Here is an 18811-nt window from a genome sequence, read left to right as displayed (position 1 = left end):
AGAACAGAAGGTGATTGAAAAAAGAACCACAAGAAACCCATGCAGTATATTTGGGGAACATGCTATGGAAGGTTCTTTGTTCCTATCACACTGAGTACATAGGTATAAAAATTGGTTGGTTCCAGGTATTGTGACTTTCTTTCTGGTCATATTTTAAAAAGGAGAAGAGCATAGTTGAAGATTTCCAGTTTGTCTGGTCCTTAGGTATTCTGCAAGAATGCAGGACTGCTTGGGTTTAGGCCAGGCTTGAAGGGGGAGCTGTATGAAAAGCCAGGCAGCGAGGACCGCTGAGATCTCATCTGCCAAATGACAGCAAGACTACTGCTATACAAATATGTTAAATCTCTGAAATACTGGATCGTCCTCAGATTACAAGTGATTCAGCTGTGCTTATTATTGTGACATTCTGACCACCATGCAAAACCGTAAAAGAGGTTTCAGGTTGTCGTTTGCATAGTTTCTTATCTAAACAGTGAGCCTTGCAAAAAAAGAGGCTGAAAGCTCAGCACACATGCCTTGGCGCTGACTCCATTAGTAAGTGTGTAGCTACAGTGAATTTGTCCTTCCCTTGACTGAAGATAAAGTGATATCATGTTTCATTGCAAAATGATCATGCATATGTTAGGTGGATTTTTGTTTCTCTGAGTATAATATCTGAAAGTGTTGATAGAATGAGTCACAAAGTAAAGGTAAAGAATGGTTCTTCCTTCATGGGGTAGTGGCCTACAATAAAAATAATTGGGAGTTAAACAAAACAAAGTTACCCTTTGTTTTTCATAGAGAATATTAAAAGGGCAATTTAAATGTAAGATTACAAAAAGTAAATTCCATTTCTATCAATATCACCTGTTGAGTTTTATATTCCACAAAACACTGTGATAGCAGCTTTGGTAGATAAAACAAGGCAGGCAGGCAAACTAAACTGATATGTAAGACAGATATGTAAGTTAACTACAACACTGGATAGAAGGAAAGAAGTGCTGTAACACAGTGTTGCTCAAAATAGCTGTCACTGTAGAATCTGTCATGGGCCAATATTATTTAAATGTTTATTTATTTTGAGAGAGAGAGAGCATGCAAGCATGAGCTAGAGAGGGGCAGAGAGAGAGAGGGAGAGAATCCCAAGTAGGCTCTGCTGTCAGTGCTGAGCCCTACACAGGGATCCATCTCACAAACCCATGAAATCAAGAGTCGAATGCTTAACCATCTGAGCCACCTATGCGCCCCATGGACCAATACTTTTAAGAAAACACCATAAAAATGAATTACTAAAAGAAAAAAAAGGCAAATACAAGGCCAATTAAGAAATTATTAAGGGGAGGGGCACCTGGGTGGCTCAGTTGGTTAAGCATCTGACTTTGGCTCAGGTCATGATCTCATGGTTTGTGGGTTCGAGCCTTATGTCGGGCTCTCTGCTGAAAGCTCCTAGCCTGGAGCCTACTTTGGATTCTGTGTCTCCCTCTCTTTCCGCCCCTCCCCTGCTTGCACTCTTTCTCTCTCAAAAATAAATAAGCATTTAAAATTTTTGTTTACATTATTAGGGGCATCTGACATAAAATTTCTGTCAAATTGCTAATAATTCCTCATAGCTTACTTTCAATTTCTTTATATCTCTTTACAGACTGATATCCAAGACTTTGCAGATTGCCACATTTTTGAGTAGCACTGCAATAATAGGAATACAGACGACTAGTAAGAAGTCTCAGAAGCAGAAGTAATTAACTTGAATTGGGTGGATTTGGGAGCATTTTATGGAGGAAACAACATCCAAACTAACCCCTATAGGATAAATAAGGTTCCATTAGGCAAAGAAGACCCTGCAGGAAGAATAAATAGCATGAACCAAAGGAACACAGCTGTGAAAAGTCAGTAAGCCTTTGACAGTCATACCATTAACATTTTCAGTTTGACTCTTCTAAAATAAAGCCAAGGTACATGATCTACAGTGGTTTCTAATTCTACTAGGTTACAGGTTTGAATCGGGGAATTGTGTCACTGAGCTAGTACAGACGCCTACTGCTAAGGATCTATTTCTCTATCCTAACCCTGATTCTTATTTATTACACTATGTCATCTCTTGAAGTCCAGGAGGAAATTTCACACCGGAGTCTATTTTGTGTAGTCTGGATTTGGCTCCAAGTTGTGGGTTGGGACTACATTGACTCCACAGACCTTTCATCCTCCTTAGATCATTGAATATCTTAAGCAAAAGGCTGGAACTGTAGCGGGCATGCCCAACTGTAGGAACCCATTTTAAGCATCTGCTTGTGCCACAGCAGTCATATCTGACATCAAGGAGAGAAGTCCAGTCTACTAGTGACTATGAGGCTATGGCAGGGGTGTGAATGTTTAATACCTGGAAATGAAGAATTGGGATTATTACTTCAGTCCGCCACACATACCACAGTGGGATTGTTGAATATTGCAGGCTGAAGTATACTTTTCTGAAGATACCTCATGTATCAGCAGTCTACACAGTATCACAGACTACTGATTTTTCAGAGGCTCAGAGGCTCTTCTGAAAAATTATAAAGGAAAAGTAACCTTGCAGTATCCCTTATTTTATTTTTAGAGCATTTTTTTAACGTTCATTTATTTTTGAGAGAGAGAGTCAGAGCGTGAGCAGAGGAGGGGCAGAGTGAGAGGGAGACACAGAACCTGAAGCAGGCTCCAGGCTCTGAGCTGTAACCACAGACTCCGATGTGGGGCGCATACTCACAAACTGTGAGATCATGACCTGAGCTGAAGTCAAACACTTAACCTAGTTAGTTACCCAGGCACCCTGAGCATCCTTGTTTTTATCCTTATGATTCTTCTGTTAGCTTTTAGACTCAGAGCTCTCCAAATTCACTCCAGCTAAGTCATACAGTCTCCATGTGAAGAAATATAGAACTAATTTTTTTCTAGAAAATGGCAAGTTGCCAAAGGTTTTTAAGGAGGGGGGGGGGTGGCTACAAATCCTGACCTTTTATTATTTTTTTTTTATTTTTTTTTTAACATTTATTTACTTTTGAGACAGACAGAGCATGAACAGGGGAGGGTCAGAGAGAGAGGGAGACACAGAATCCGAAACAGGCTCCAGGCTCTGAGCTGTCAGCACAGAGCCTGACGCGGGGCTCGAACTCACGGACTGTGAGTTCATGACCTGAGCCGAAGTCAGACGCTTAACCGACTGAGCCACCCAGGCGCCCCAAATCCTGACCTTTTAAATACTGCGACAAATTGAAAATAGAGTTCACAAATGTTCAAATGTTGCTCTGTGTTAGACTGTGCCGGGGTGGCAGAATAGAAAATTAACTGAAGAGAAATTGGCAGAAATTAAAGAAAGGTGAAGGAGGTAAGACAGATTTTGATGGCTTAATATCCATATTGCTTTTAAGATGTCCCAGGGAAAAACAACAGAGATGTTGTTTGTTAGTACTTTTCTCCTGGATCAAGATGAAGTCAAGGCAGAGGATGGGATCATCCTGTGGGCCACTGTTGCTCACTGCACTGAACACAGGGACTTTAGAGGGAGCAGAACAGACTTTGATGTCTCCAGACATAAGTTTGAATCCCAATTTGATAGTCCCCTAGAAATTTGGACAAGTTTCTTAGTTTTCTTGGCTTCAGGAGAGCTTATCTGTAAAACATGGATATTACTTCCTTTTTGGGTTATTGTGTAACTAAATAAAGCATACCTTGTAAATACTTAGAATGGTGTTAGCAATTGTTTTATCAGTGTTAATTAAAAAAACTTTTTTTTTTTTTTAGTGTTTACTTGCTTTTGAGAGAGACAGGATGAGTGAGAGAGGGGCAGAGAGAGAGGGAGACACAGAAACCAAAGCAGGCTCCAAGCTCTGAGCTGTTAGCACAGACCTGCATGTGGGGCTCAAAACGTTAAATCATGACCTGAGCCGACGTTGGATGCTTAACCAACTGAGCCACCCAGTGCCCCAATCAGTGTTAATTATTAATGTTGTTAATGTTCCCTGATCAGTTTTTTTGTTTGTTTGTTTGTTTTAGTTAAGTAGACTTTGGCATCAATGAGTAAATGTTGGGAGAACCGAATTGCAGTGGTTATCAGCTTTACAATCCTGGATTCAGTTCTTTGCCCTGGCACTTACAAGCTGTGTGAATTTGGCAAAGTTACTTAACATTCTAAACCTCGGGATCTTGATCGGTAAATGGGTTACAACTATCTGTCTCACAGGGGTGTAAGGATGATTGAAATGAACATTTTAAAGCACAAAGTATGGTGCCTGAACAATAAATAGATGTATCATGATCATTATCAATAAATACAATCTAGAAGGAAGAAAATCCTGCATAGATCTTCCAACCATTTAATAAGCACCTGAATATATCATCAAGAATATTATGACAGCACGCTCTCTGGATAAAATTGATACTTGGTGCTTTGTTGGACACAAAAAAATATCTAAAGTTCAACAATTGGGATGTATTATATTATTCATTTAGTTTGTTTACTTTTTGTAATTTTTAAATTTTGATTTTAATTTTTATAATAAAAGTAAATTTTTTTAAACATTTTATTTATTTATTTTTTTGAGACAGAGAGAGACAGAGCATGAATGGGGGAGGGTCAGAGAGAGAGGGAGACACAGAATCCGAAACAGGCTCCAGGCTCTGAGCTGTCAGCACAGAGCCCGACACGGGGCTCAAACTCATGGACCGTGAGATCATGACCTGAGCCGAAGTCAGACGCCTAACCAACTGAGCCACCCAGGCGCCCCTAAAAGTAAAATTTTTTAAAAAATTTATTCATGTTTATTTATTTTTGAGAGAGAGAATGACAGAATACGAGTGGGGGAGGGGTAGAGAGGGAGATACAGAATCTGAAGCAGGCTCCAGGCTCAGAGCTGTCAGCATAGAGCCTGATACGGCTCGAACCCACAAATGGTGAGATCATGACCTGAGCTGAAGTTGGGCACTTAACTGACTGAGCCACCTAGGCACCCCAAAAGTAAAGATTTTTTAAGTAATCGTTCCTAGTACTTGTTTGAGCAGGCACCATGCGCTAGTCACTATAGGAAAGATTCAAAACTATATCAATGAGGCTCTCAGGAGGGGGCATTTGATTTAACATGACTAGGTATTATGTTTTCCTAAACAGAATCTTCCTCAGAGATTTTGTGATAAATTGCAAAAATAGCCACAATATTTTGCAACACTTCCCATTAAAAAATGGAATCTATTTTCCTACCTTTGACTCTGGGCCGCCAAAAAAGTATGGTAGCAGTGATGTTGTGTGTGCTCCAAGCTTGGATGTCAACAGGCCTTATCTCCTTCTACTTTCATGGAACCTTGCTGCTACTATGGAGCTAGCCTACCCCAGCCTGCTGGGGGATCAAAGACCACGTGTAACAGATGAAATCTCTCAGCTGAGGCTCCTCTAGGCCAGCTGTCCCTAGTTGACCTGAAAAGTGACGGCAGATGCGGTGAACCTAGCTGAGACTAGAAAAACCATCCAGCTAAACCCAGTCCAAAGTGCCAAACTGGAAAAGCCATGAGCAGAATATTATGATCATAAACTTCAGAACGAATGGTTATTTTAAGCCAGTATATTTAAGTACTGCTAGGCAGTCAATCATAATTTACACACCCTCTATTGTTAGAATGTAAGTCTTCTCAGCCTCCCACACTGAAAGCTACAGGAAGGGTCTTAGAAAAGGCTTTTCTCACTCTGAGTTATCTTCATAGCCCTCTGTATGTGTGGGAAAAAAAAAAAAAAAAAAGAATCAGGACACTGCAGCTTCCCTGACATCACTGGTCACTTCAGAATAGGCTGTTTCTAATATATCAGATCTACGTTTTATTTCTTTACTAACTGTTCTGTTTATCAAGATAAAGGAAACTTAAATTCATCTGCAACTGACGTTTGATCCTAATTGTAAAAAGGTGGTATATGCATGTTTTGAAAGTGGTCTTTTTCCCCTGAACCCTAGACAAATTTAAAATGATGTCTGTGTACCTTTTGTAGCACAGAAATCTTTGGACTGTGGTCTAACTATAAAATAAAAGGCATGTGAATCCGTACCATTTCTCTAATGCATCAAACATCAAAAACCAAGTCAGGGGCACCTGGGTGGGTCAGTCAGTTAAGCAACTGATTCTTAATTTCTGCTCAGGTCATAATCTCATGGTTTGTGGGATCGAGCCCCTCTGTGCTGACAGTGAGGAGCCTGCTTGGGATTCTCTCTCCCCCTGTCTCCACCCCTCCCCTGCACGTGCTCGCTCACTCTCACTCTCTCTTTCAAAATACATAAACATTTTTAAAAAAGAAAAGAAAAAAATGGGTCAAAAATTAGTTAAGGCTCTTATGTTTACACAGAACACCACATGAACATAATTCTCTTGTTTTTCCAGAGTAAGGGATGGTGTGAAAAAACTATAGACAATAAGTAAATATGCATGCAGCATCTGGAATTAGGGTTTCCTACATCTCTCCCTGCCTTTCCCAGGTTCCGAGACCCCCAATCTGTGCTGTTAGACTTTGTTTTTGTTCTAAAGGCCCCTGACGCCAATCCTGGGCAAAAGTAGAAAATCCAAATCCTGTCATTTTGTACTTTTTATCCTCCCCCACTCCTCGTTGCCATTCCTATGCCTTGTCTCCATTGGCCTTTACTTTCTACGTTCCCTTGGATCCTCTGGCTTTCCTGGGCAGCCTCCTGGAATGGCGCTCTCAGCCAGTGCCACAAGCCTCCCCTTCTCCGCTCTGTGAGGACACACCTGCACTGCTCTCTCCCTGCCTGTGCTCTGATTAGATAAGCAGCTAGTGGCAATAAATAACACAAGTGCATAGTCATCTTCCCCACACCCTCACTCATCTGTTATAACAGGTTACTCCTAAAGAAATGATACTCTAGCCTTTAGGCCTGGCAAAAATGATGCCAATGTTCAAGTTTTAGGATATACAGAGTCTTAATAAAGGCCTCTCAATATACAGCTATGTGTGGGATACACTCTTTACAGTCAGCTGTTGAGGTAGTGACACAAGACCAAATTAGGATTGTTTGTTTGATCTAAATTCTTTCAAGGGACTACTACAGACGCCTTTTGGACTCAGATTTTTAAAATCCCTTTTATAGCTAATAATTGGGAAGCTTTGAGGGCTGTGTATAAAAGCACATGCCATTGCAGAGTCCTTCCAGGGAGCCGGAGCTCAGCCAATCCTATTAAAAAACTATTTCAGCTGCAATCATAACCTATTAATTGTGACATTTTTATAGCCTGCATTGTCTTTCTCAAAGTAACGGACTGAGAGAAGGCCTTTTTTGAGTAGAGTCTACAAAGGAGGTATTCTATTGGTGAATATTTCAAGCAACTTCCTTTAAGCAATAGAATAGAAATAATTTGATAGTAGTCAGCTCGAAACATGTTTATAAGGAACCAGCATAAACTGAATAGACAATACATTTTTAAATCATTTGCTTACCTAAAATGAGTGTAGATTTTTTTAAAAACCTAAATTATTTTTTCCATAGTAAAACTGTGAGGATACATTGGGTTTCAATAGGTAAGCAGTACTAGAAAAATAGTTAGGAATTGCTGACTATAAATATTACCTAATTGGAATTAAGTAATTTGCATCCTGACATCACAAAGAAGGGCTATATATTTTTTCTTTTACTTAATTCCATCACCAGATAGATTTATGTAATAGAACAAAGTTTATATAAATCTTTTTCCATTTTTAATGTGGAGGAGGACTATGGCATATTATAAAAATAGTGAATTTTTTGTCTTAAACATATTTTTGAAAATTTCTTGCTAATCAAACCTGATATTCTGTATTCTATTTTATGATTGTGTTCTAAAACACAAGAAATATGTGTGTATATATGTACTACACAAGTGTGTATATGTGCCAAGATTGATGGAAAATAAGACTGAGAGACTAAAAATCATATTCTACCCTGTCTTCCGGAAGACTGTTCCCTGGGCCTGACTGAGTAAATAGCTAACAGACTGAGAGGAATAAGAATATTTATATGTAAGGAGCAAAGCTCTGTGTTACTATGCCCATTTGATTGAAGAGACATTTAAATATTTGAAATGGAAAAAAATAAAGACAAGAGTGGTAGATAAGCACACCCTGTACCCCTTCACTTTGTAATATGTCTGTCTCATCACAGATCACTTAGTCTTTGGATTTAAAATCAAAACAGAAAAGAGGTTGTGGAAGGAAGCTTCTAAGATGGCCACCATTGATTCCCAACTCCTAGAATTCATACTTTTGTCTATTCCCCTCCCCTTGAGTGGGCCGGACCTGGTCAGTTGCTGCCAAAGAGTGTGACATGGCAGAAGTGATGGTATGTCCCTTCCGAGATTAAAGGCCACAGCTTCCATCTGGGGTGCTCTCACTCTCTCTGGGATCATTTGCCCTGGGAAAAACCAGCTGCCATGTCATGAGGCACCCCTGTGAGACAGCTTAAAAGTGTGTCTTGGCCCCAGTCAAGCTTTGTGATGCCTGCATCCCTGGCTGACCCTTGATTGCAATGTAGGAAGAGGCCCTGAGCCAGTCCACCTCATTAAGCCACTCCCAGCTGGCTGACTGTGAGATCATAAATGTTTATTTTCAGCCCCTAACTTTTGGGGGTAATTTGTAACCAATACAGAGATTTTCCATTATAAATGTAGAAATTTCGTGATTTGAAAAACATGACAAGTATTACTTCAGTTTTTGCCTCATTATATCACCCTTGGGCATTATATGGAATCTTTTATATGATGTATAAATACATAACATAGCAAATAGTTTTTAGTATTAATGATAAGTCTACATATTTTGAATAAAGATCTTTCAAGTTTGAGATTTAACTTTTTCATTTGTATTTCACTGTTTCTTTTTGTTTTTATTTTTCACTTTTATTTTTTCCAGGGGATGATATAAAAATACTTTGGATTCATTGTTTCTTTTAAAACATTTTCTCTCGTTATACCATTGGAAGAATCCTATTTTGCATCAGGATCCTGGAGATTTTCCTTGACCCACACCCTATTCTTTTGAGGGTCCTCTTGCATGTGTGAATAATCACCTCAGGGCCTTTAGCGTTAGTGCAGCTGGTTTCCAGACATTCAGGTTCCTTGTCATCAGTCTCACATTTGTCTAAGGAGGAGCTCCGGCTAGTGACGAATAGGCAGTCTTTGAGATCAAAACCTATTGTTCCAGAGGAGTTACAGATGAGGGATATTACTCATTTAAATTATTATTTGTCTTCAAACTCTCATTTTGGAGAAGAAAAAATGATGACTTTGTAGTTAAGAGCTCAGGATTTGGAGTTATAATTGCTAAGATTCAAATCTCACTTCTGCCACTTGCTAGCGGGGCAGTCTTAGACAAATTACTCAATCTGTCCAAGTCCCAGTTTCCTCGTGTGTGAAATTGGGAAGATTAACCTTTCCCATAGGTTGTCTTGTGAATTAAATGAAATGGTGTCTGTATTGTGCCTGGCAGTAGTAACATCTTAACAATTGGTGGTGGTGGAGGTATAAATACCACTGTCATTAAGTATAAAAAAATATATAATTAGAAATGTTTCAAGATATCATACCAGAACTAAAATTCATTATTGATTTGTAGAAGAAAGCAGCAGGATCTACTTCTGATCTTGTCAAAACTTTACCATAATTACTGAAGTTGTATAGATGTCTTAGGTAATCTGCTGCATCTCAGACTGAAAATAGACAAATTGCCTTGGTGACAGTCCCTGTGTCACTTACTTGATACTGGTACTGCCTTAAGAAATGTAGGGACAGATTGAGTGGGAGTTATCTATTTAATTTATTAAAGTTCCAGGAAGACTGACACAGTACCTCCAGAATAGAATTTATTATAAACTATTTAGGCTGAAAGATCACTTGTTTCCTTTTTTCCTAATACAATAATCTGTGTGATGGTTTACTACTGTGTACGAACAAAAAGATGTCACTCCATTTGGCTCACAGTGGATTTTATGATATAGATTCATGTAGGGCTCTGGCTTTGAAAGTTATGGCACTGAAAAACTGAAGGAATGTGGAAATGAATTGTGGAATCTACAGTGAAGAGTTTTATTCCCATTTGTAAGTGCTATTGATAGCTGAAGACTGTTAATTGATTATTCTATTCTTGAGCTATAATCCTTGGTGTCAAGTTAAAAATTATATTGATTTCTATTTTCAAAAAACTAATTTACTCTTTATCTAATCCAAGATCTTTCCATGTTCATGACCTACATTTAGGCATTAGTGGTTAAGACTGGGCCTTCTGCAATACAGCTGACCTGAGGCAGTTAACAATTCTCTGCTCCAGCTTTTCATCTGTATGAAAATGCACATAATAATTAATAGTACTTCAGACTTTCATAGGTTTGCTGTGAGGATAAAATGAGATGATCCGTGTAAAAATCTTAGAACCATGCCTGGCAAAAACCACCCCTACCACAGCTTTCTTCTTTTTCTTCTTTTTAAAAAATTTTTTATTATTTTAATTTTTATTTTTTTTATTTTTTTTTTTTAAATTTTTTTTTTTTCAACGTTTATTTATTTTTGGGACAGAGAGAGACAGAGCATGAACGGGGGAGGGGCAGAGAGAGAGGGAGACACAGAATCGGAAACAGGCTCCAGGCTCTGAGCCATCAGCCCAGAGCCTGACGCGGGGCTTGAACTCACGGACCGCGAGATCGTAACCTGGCTGAAGTCGGACGCTTAACCGACTGCGCCACCCAGGCGCCCCAATTTTTATTTTTTTGAAAAGCAATGGGAGTTCCTGAAGTAAAAGTATCATGTTAAAAGGTCATTAGATAATTAAGACCAGTATTAAATAAATAAATAAATAAATAAATAAATAAATAAATAAATAAAACTTGCTGGCATTTCTGTCAAGCTCAGCCTCTATGACAAGCATCAGGAGTTCAAATATGAGCAAGAAACTTGTAGTCTAATGGGGTAAACTGATGTGTAAATAATCATAGCGTAGTGGAAAGGGACTAAATAATAGAGTGATAGGAATTTAGAACTTGGCTGAGAATAGTCCAAGAAGGGCATCACGCAGTAACTGATGTTTGGATTAGGTCTATAGAAAGTAGGATTTTGCCAGATGGAGGGGAAAGGGAATGAGATCCAGCAAAGGGAAAAGCTTTTCTGGAAGCAGAGGTTTGCAAGGGAGGTGTGGGTTGAAAACCAACTTCTCTGCAATGCTAAGACATGTCGAATTCATTGAACTCATTGAATTCATTGAACTCATCTAACAAGTGGAATGTGGTGATCATCTTTAGGTTTTATTAAAATAATTTTGAGAGTGGCAATAGGATACTTTCAAATGGAGTGGTCAGCTAGGAAAGTGTGGTCCCAGGCTGACCTGATAGAAGTTTGAACATTGAGCAGTGGAGTGGAGGTGAGGAAACAAACCATGTAGTTCTTAGAGGACAGACCAGCAAGACTTGGAGCATAGTAAGCATGGCTACACAGAGATAAGGAGGACTCTGGGCCCCAGTTTGTGTGACTAGGTGAGTGGTGATGTCTCTTTCTTCATTCTTCCTCTTATGTATTTCAAACTTTAGTGAGAGATGCACAGTTTTTGTTCTTATAAGCAAAGAAAAAGATAGAGCAATTTTATTAGAAATGATTAATAGTAGTTCTTAATCATGATAAATTATCTCTTTGTATTCTCATCTAAGAAATTTGCCAAACTATAAAAGCTGAAGGATACCTCTATTTTTATATTTAAGTCTGGTTTTCTGTGTAACCTAGCCTTTTTCTGGGGGTGGAGGTGGGTATTGCCATTGTTGACAGAGCTTGGAAAGCAGCCAAAGAACAAAAAATGGAAAACATTTTAAGTTTTTGTGTCACAAATTAATCAAAATGAATTGACTCAGGTGGGGAGAACTTCACAGATCACAGATCAGTTTTCTAAAAGAGCTATGTGCTGAGAGAGATCATTTTTTGGAAATGTAGTTCCTTTGTTCAGAATATTCATTTATATAAACAAGATCTAAAATGCTCTTTAAGAATATAATATGAATATATGTATATATACATATGTGATAGGTAGGTAAATAGGCATGTACATGTACAGAGAGAGAGAATTTATGTATATTTCATATAATCTACCTTGGTCTGCTTCATTCCAAAATGATTAAAGAAATCTTAGTAACACTTGCTTGTTTAGTAACCACATAGGATTCTTTGCTCCGGAGGGAAATTTGGTTATGAAAACAGCATGAATCAGATGATCTCACCCTGAATGCTGCATAATATCTTCCAGATTCAAATTATCTCCAAATCAACTCAGACCGTGTTTGAAATACCAGATGTTCCGTAACCTTCTTTCCTTTTTCTTTAAAGTATCTGACATGCAATAGCCTTTCCTGGGTCAGAAGGGTCACTTGAAATGTTGCCAACCTATCTGGTTACCTGAAATTATGAATACAGAGAAATTGATCCCATTTCTTATCCTAGAATACTAAGCAGGGGACAAGGGGTGTTTGGAGGCACAGATCATGGTAATGTAAGTTCTGGAGCCTATAGTTAAGGATATTTTAAAAATCTTACTTGTCTAGGACTAGCATTTCAGGATAAATACTATAGTCATTTTTATTTTTTCAATTGACTTTGATAGGTATTCCTAAAGCCTGACCATAGCTTTTCCAAATATAGTCAATCCAAAGGATCTGTTTTTTTGGACACTGAAGAAGAAAAATTAATCTGTCATATCCTTGTATTGACGCTGGCCAGAATGTGTTACTAAAATTATATGAAGTAAGTAGAGAGCTTTGGGACCTGTGTGCTTATGAAAAACATGTGTTTTTAGGCACCAAGTGTTGATTCTGCAGGGAATACCATATCACATTTGTTACTAAAATGATTACATGTAACAGAACTGTATCTCAGCTCTCAGAACTTAATTTTTTTTGTTTCCTATATAAACAACTCCTCCACACTGAATTCCAAAGGATTCTGACCAATAAGAGGCAATAATCTATTGGCTTTCTCAAATGACTACTGTCTATTTAGCGTTTAGATGTTGAGCAGATGACTATGCCGAATAACAAAGTCAGGTAAAGTTAATCTGAAACATGATTTACAGTCATAATTTTAGAATTAAAAAGTTTGTTAGAGTTAATCTAACTCAATCCCTTCATTTCATTATCCACATGAGGAAATCCAGAGAAGAAAATGACTTCTGAAATCCCTAGGCCTAGCAGTAACACCTGGGGACCAGACCACAGTTTTCCAACTCCCTTGAGTGCTCTTTCTACATTTTCACAGTTCTCTGTTTAGCCAAGTCGTTCTTGATCATTTCCTTAATACCTGGGATGACTAATTCTCACAACATATTACCTATGAGCACACATATCTTGGTGTTTATATTAGTCCAGGGATCTGGACTTCACTTTCTAAACAGCCAGGTTGCCAGCACTTTCTGGGCCCTCACTCCCCTGCACACACTCTGGGTGTCATCATGTAACACCTTGTCTGTTCTTACCCCTCACCAAGAATTCTCAAGCGCGGACACCTGGGCAGAGAACAACCTATAAGATCTGGATGTCTGAGAGTAACCACCAAGGCTCTTGAGGAAAGAAGGATGCTAACCAGAGGGTTCAGCCTGTGCTAAGAATAAAGGGGAGGGAAGAAGTCTAGGCAGAAGAGTCCTGGGTCCTGCACTTCAGGGAATCCTCAATACAGAAGTGAAGGAGGGAGAGAAATTGGCTGAGCCCTTAGGGTAAGTAGAGTTCCATACTCTTGCACTGGAAGAGCCAGGGAATCTCAGCTTCTGTGACCTCTGACCAAAAAGGTCTGGAATAGGGGAGAAACTGCTCCAGGCAGCTCTGGCTCTGAAGCTCATTTTACTATAGAGTGGAATTTGTACACTTGCCTTCACGTGATATGTTTGACTTGGGAAGGGAAGGGAAGGATAGCAGATGCCTAGATGCCTAAGTTGTGGCAGAAACAGAAACAGAAGAAATTTGCCTCATACCAGTAGAAATATGTCTGCTCTGGTACAATTTTATCATATAAATTGGATTTAACAGGATTAGAGAACACATTGCATTCTAGATGTGGAACTAGGCACACACTAGAGTGTGAACCACATTTCTTTGTTATTAGTGGCACTATGCTTTTTTATCCTAACAGAGGTTTATAAAGAGGGTAAGAATATGGAAGAAGTTCTCACCCAGTAAGTGCATGGGTTAGAGATCTTCATTGCTGGGAATCAAGCAGGTTTTTTTATACCTATATATTTATAGCTATAAAAATAATTTCTTTTGATGAAATTCCTCTAGAAAAACAAGTTCATTCCCAGTGTGAAACTTACTAATCATGATAGCTGCGAACAATGGTTTTAAAAACTAGGTGTCTTTTTTATTGTGGGTTTATTTTTAATTAGAACTGCTTTCATTGAATTGTGGCAGGAGAGTGTATCATACTGCCATGATCTCATTCCACTCTCCTTCATGCTCCTGTTCCCTCTCTATGATACTTTCAGAGTCCCCTCACAACTTGTGTCTGAGTGTTTGGGGAAGATGAAAGTGTGTGTGTGTGGAGAGGTGGGAGGGAAACTTCCTTCAGGTGGTCATAAACCGTGGTAGGAGGAACCTGTCTGGAGACTTAGCTGGCCTTCCAGGCAAGCCAGAGTGGGTGGAAGAACACGGGAGCAGTGCTTTCTGAGTTCTCCTGGCAGGCTGCAGAGCCATTTTCTCAGATTATGTCTTCTTTCAGAGCCAGGTGTTCTAATCTCCCTGAGGGGTCCCCTCTGTGGCTTGGCCAGCAGAGCTTGAGGGGTGGGTGCTCTTGCTCCCCAACTCCCCACCCAGGCCTTTCTCTAGCGCTTCTTCCTTACCAGTCTCATCCTTGGAAGATTGTTTTCCTTGGGAAAAGGAAAAGATAAGGTGAAAACAAAACCCCACTCTGCCTGTGGCAAGTCTGGTCCTATCACCTTTTGAGTGCTCTGAGGTGTCCCTGCTCTAACAATTCCCGCTTCTGCCACAGACCTTCGCATAACTGTCCCCTCACCTTGAATGTGCTTCCTCCCCCTCCCCCTCCCCCTCCCCCTCCCCACTGAGTAGGAGCCGCTCATCCTTTCAGCGCAGTTCAAGCAATATTTGTTCAAAACAGCCTTCCTAACCTTCCTGGCAGATTCATATCTTCCCGATCTAGAGCGCTCAGGCACCTGCATTTGTAGCCCTTTCCCTTTAAACAGAGATGGGCCAGGAAATCTTTGGAAGCCGCAGGGAAGTTCCACCAAGGCACTGAGTGGAGGGCCTGCCACACATGGGGTGTGAGATCACCGCGTGCTGCTGACTAGCTGCACAGCCAGGGCAGAACTGCTCTCTTGATTTTCCTTTCCCGGCCTCTTACACCAGGGGGGATGCCCAGGCCTGTCCAGCAATAAAAGCATGTGGGACACTTTAAAAGACATGTTCATGAAACATCACCAGTTCTAATAATCCTAATAGATAAACTGATAACTATTTTAAGAGGAATAAAAAGCAGGTAGGAAGGAAACAACTTGGCCCTTTCCAATGCTGACTTTATGTTGGCAATGAACTACGCTGGGCCTTACTGTCATATCTCTGCTGACCAAGTAGGGTTCTGGTTATATTAGCTAAGCTTCCAAAATTCATTCAGAATTCGAGAACGAGATGGTATTTTTCCACTGTACTTGCTGTATTTTATTAAGGCCAGTGTTGCTCAGACCAGGTGATTCAGATTTGAAGGCAGGTAAGAATTTATTATTAATTTAATTCCATATGTGTGTGCGTATATCTGTCATGAGATAAATGTATTTCTTACTGTGAATGATGCACAGGAGAGTTTAGAAGCAGCTGATTTGAGCTAAGCTATGTGATTAAGTCTTAATAACGTCATCTTAATTTTCATGTGGGAGCAGAGTTTGGCAGGAGATGAATGGAACACCGTATGAAGGAAATCCATACACCAGGTGGATTCAGGATTCTTAACTCTCCTGTAATGGAAAACTTGAAAGAGCTTGAAAAAGAATACACTTTTTTAGATTTGCTGTTCATTTTAGTCTGGATATCGTAATGGAGAAAATTCTTTAATTACATTCCTTGCAAAAGACCAGAAAATTCAAATAATCCGTTCCTCTCTCTCTTTTGCTTAACCCATTTTACTTCCGTAGTATGAGCTGTGATCACTAGCGACAAGGAAACAATTTAATTCCTTAAAATAATAATAATAATAAAGTGTCATCTAGTATTAAAGTATATAATTTCAACATCTTTTGAAAATTGGTAATGGGGGCATGGCAAAGGTGATGAAATTTAGTTAATACTGGACAGTTTGAGATGGTCTGACTTAAAAATAATGTGGGTTCCCCTGAGCAGCTGGGTAGATCTTCGTTACGGTAAGAGGATGTGGTCATTTTCTTCAGAGAAAAAAAGGAAGGGCTTCATCTAAACTTCAGGGCATGGTCAGACTGAGCTTTCAAGGAACAAATTACAGTGTGGTTTAGATTACGTAGCAAAAACACAACTTGGCAAAGTTACAAAAGGGTGCCATGGTAGAAAATCTATTGTTTGTCCAGCTTGAACTCTTACCCCAAGCACTAGCTGCTAAGGAATTTGTGGGGAGTCACTGATGTGATATTTAAAACAGAGTAGCCTGGTCGCTGGTGATTTGCCGATGGGATGATATAAAGTGGGCTGATCTTTAATATCAATAGTTGGGTAAAAGAGCTTACATTGCCTTCTTGGGTCCTTCCCTCATCTGCACTCTTTCCTCTTTTGTTTATTAAGTCATGTCTCAGTAAGTTCCCAAGGATTGTTGTTTACTGTGATTAAAAAATAGATTGTTATAATTAGGGCAGTAGTACACCCCCTCTATTCCCACCCCAGGCATAAAAGCACAGGCTTTGGTGTCAGAAAGACCTGGACTCAGATCACTTCTCTACCATTTATTTACATGTTGGTCTTAAGCAAGTTCTGTAACCTTCCTGAATTTCAGTTATCATCTCTAAAATAGAGAATAATATTGCTTTTGAGATTTTATAAGGTTTTGATAAGTGCTTACCTTTATTCCTTGCATTCAACATGTTATTGCTATTATACTTATAAATAATAACATTTTGAATATAATAAATATAGAAATAATGAACAAAATTGACCATATGTTAATAAAATAAATGAATAATAAATAATAAATGAAATAAAATTATTTGAATCATAATTCCTAAAATCTTTTTTATATTCCTTGTTTGCTAAAAAAAATATGTCATTTGGGGACAGGCTTGCTTCCCAAGCTCTGGCTCTTTAACTCCCTGTTCCTATTGCATACAGGGCATTTAGTGACCAAAGAAATAAATTCATGACTTTTTGCAACTTGCAGTATTTGTAGTCCTCTAAACAGTTGTATTCTGATGCTTTTCCTTTCATGAAAAAATCAGTAAGAATACAAGGTATGTTGAGTAGGTATTTGGAGTCCCCATATCCATACCTAAGTGTCCTCATTGACCAAACAATGTGATACTTATAAAAGATTTGTTTGCAACTTCTATCAACAGAAGTGGTCATATGTGGAATTTTTTTTTTTAAGTTTTTTTTTTTTTTTCAACGTTTATTTATTTTTGGGACAGAGAGAGACAGAACATGAATGGGGGAGGGGCAGAGAGAGAGGGAGACACAGAATCGGAAACAGGCTCCAGGCTCTGAGCCATCAGCCCAGAGCCTGACGCGGGGCTCGAACTCCCAGACTGTAAGATCGTGACCTGGCTGAAGTCGGACGCTTAACCGACTGCGCCACCCAGGCGCCCCATATATGTGGAATTTAAGAATCAAAACAGATAAACATAGGAGAAGAGAAGCAAAATTAAGATAAATACAGAGAGGGAGACAAACCATAAGAGACTCTTAAATGCAGAGAACAAACTGAGGGTTGCTGGAGCAGTATTGGGTGGGGGGAATGGGCTAAATGGGTAATGGGCATTAAGGAGGACACTTGTTGGGATGAGCACTGGGTGTTATATGTAAGTGATGAATCAGTAAATTCTATTCCTGAAGTCATTATTACGCTATGTGTTAGCTAACTTGGATTTAAATTTTAAGAAATCTCAAAAATTTTTAATTAAAAAAAAAACAGGAGTGGTTAGTAGAATTAGAAGGACAGTTTATTGAATTTTTTAGATTTTTAAAAAATGTTATAACACACATTGTTTTCTACTTAACAGATGGGCTTAGGTCATGAGCAAGGATTTGGAGCTCCCTGTTTAAAATGCAAAGAAAAATGTGAAGGATTCGAACTACACTTCTGGAGGTAATGTTTTGAAAATGACAGCCACATTAGTAATTTCTGCTCTTTGGCACTGCTTCCTCAGACAGTGGGGATCTCTTATAAATTCTCTAGCATGGTTGTTAAGTTGTAGATCTGTCATATTCTTTTCTAAAAAATAAAGGCTAAAGCTATTCTGTTTTCCTACCATTAAGTGTGACTGAGCTAATTAGACCATCGTAACTATATTTGAAATTGTGTATTTGCTGTCCTTCAGATTTCCTATGAGTCTAGAATACTGAATTTTATGTCTCTTTCCTGAGTGGCAGATAAGCTTATGGTAATCTTCTAGGACTGTTTATTAATTATAATTCTTTTCTTAAAAATTGATAACTTTGCACATTTTACCTATATATTTGCAATAAACAATAAATATGATTAAGCACTCATGTGCTGGTTGTCAGGACATAGACTGGTATCTAAGGACTCTTCGAAATTTTTAGCTTTAACACTTGAATTAAAAAAATAATTCATTGCCATCATTGGCTTGTATCAAGTTCAAATATATGGAGGACAAATGTTGGTGGATCAAAATGTG

General features: G+C 38.9%; 1 protein-coding gene across 2 annotated transcripts in view; it reads left to right on the top strand.

Annotated features, from left to right (window-relative positions):
- The window catches only part of TES (testin LIM domain protein), a 47725-nt gene that overhangs the window by 7464 nt on the left and 21450 nt on the right, over nt 1-18811 (top strand). For both annotated transcript variants that reach the window (XM_025929798.2, XM_025929799.2), the window contains exon 2: nt 18173-18258. In XM_025929798.2, coding sequence (XP_025785583.1) covers nt 18173-18258 — 86 coding nt within the window. The remainder of the gene's footprint in view (nt 1-18172; nt 18259-18811) is intronic.

This window comes from Puma concolor, chromosome A2 (genome assembly GCF_028749965.1).
Source record: "Puma concolor isolate L17-30 chromosome A2, mPumCon1.1.hap2, whole genome shotgun sequence".
NCBI lineage: Eukaryota > Metazoa > Chordata > Mammalia > Carnivora > Felidae > Puma > Puma concolor.
Note: the sequence above shows the minus strand (reverse complement) of the source record. Positions and strands in the feature narration are given on the sequence as shown.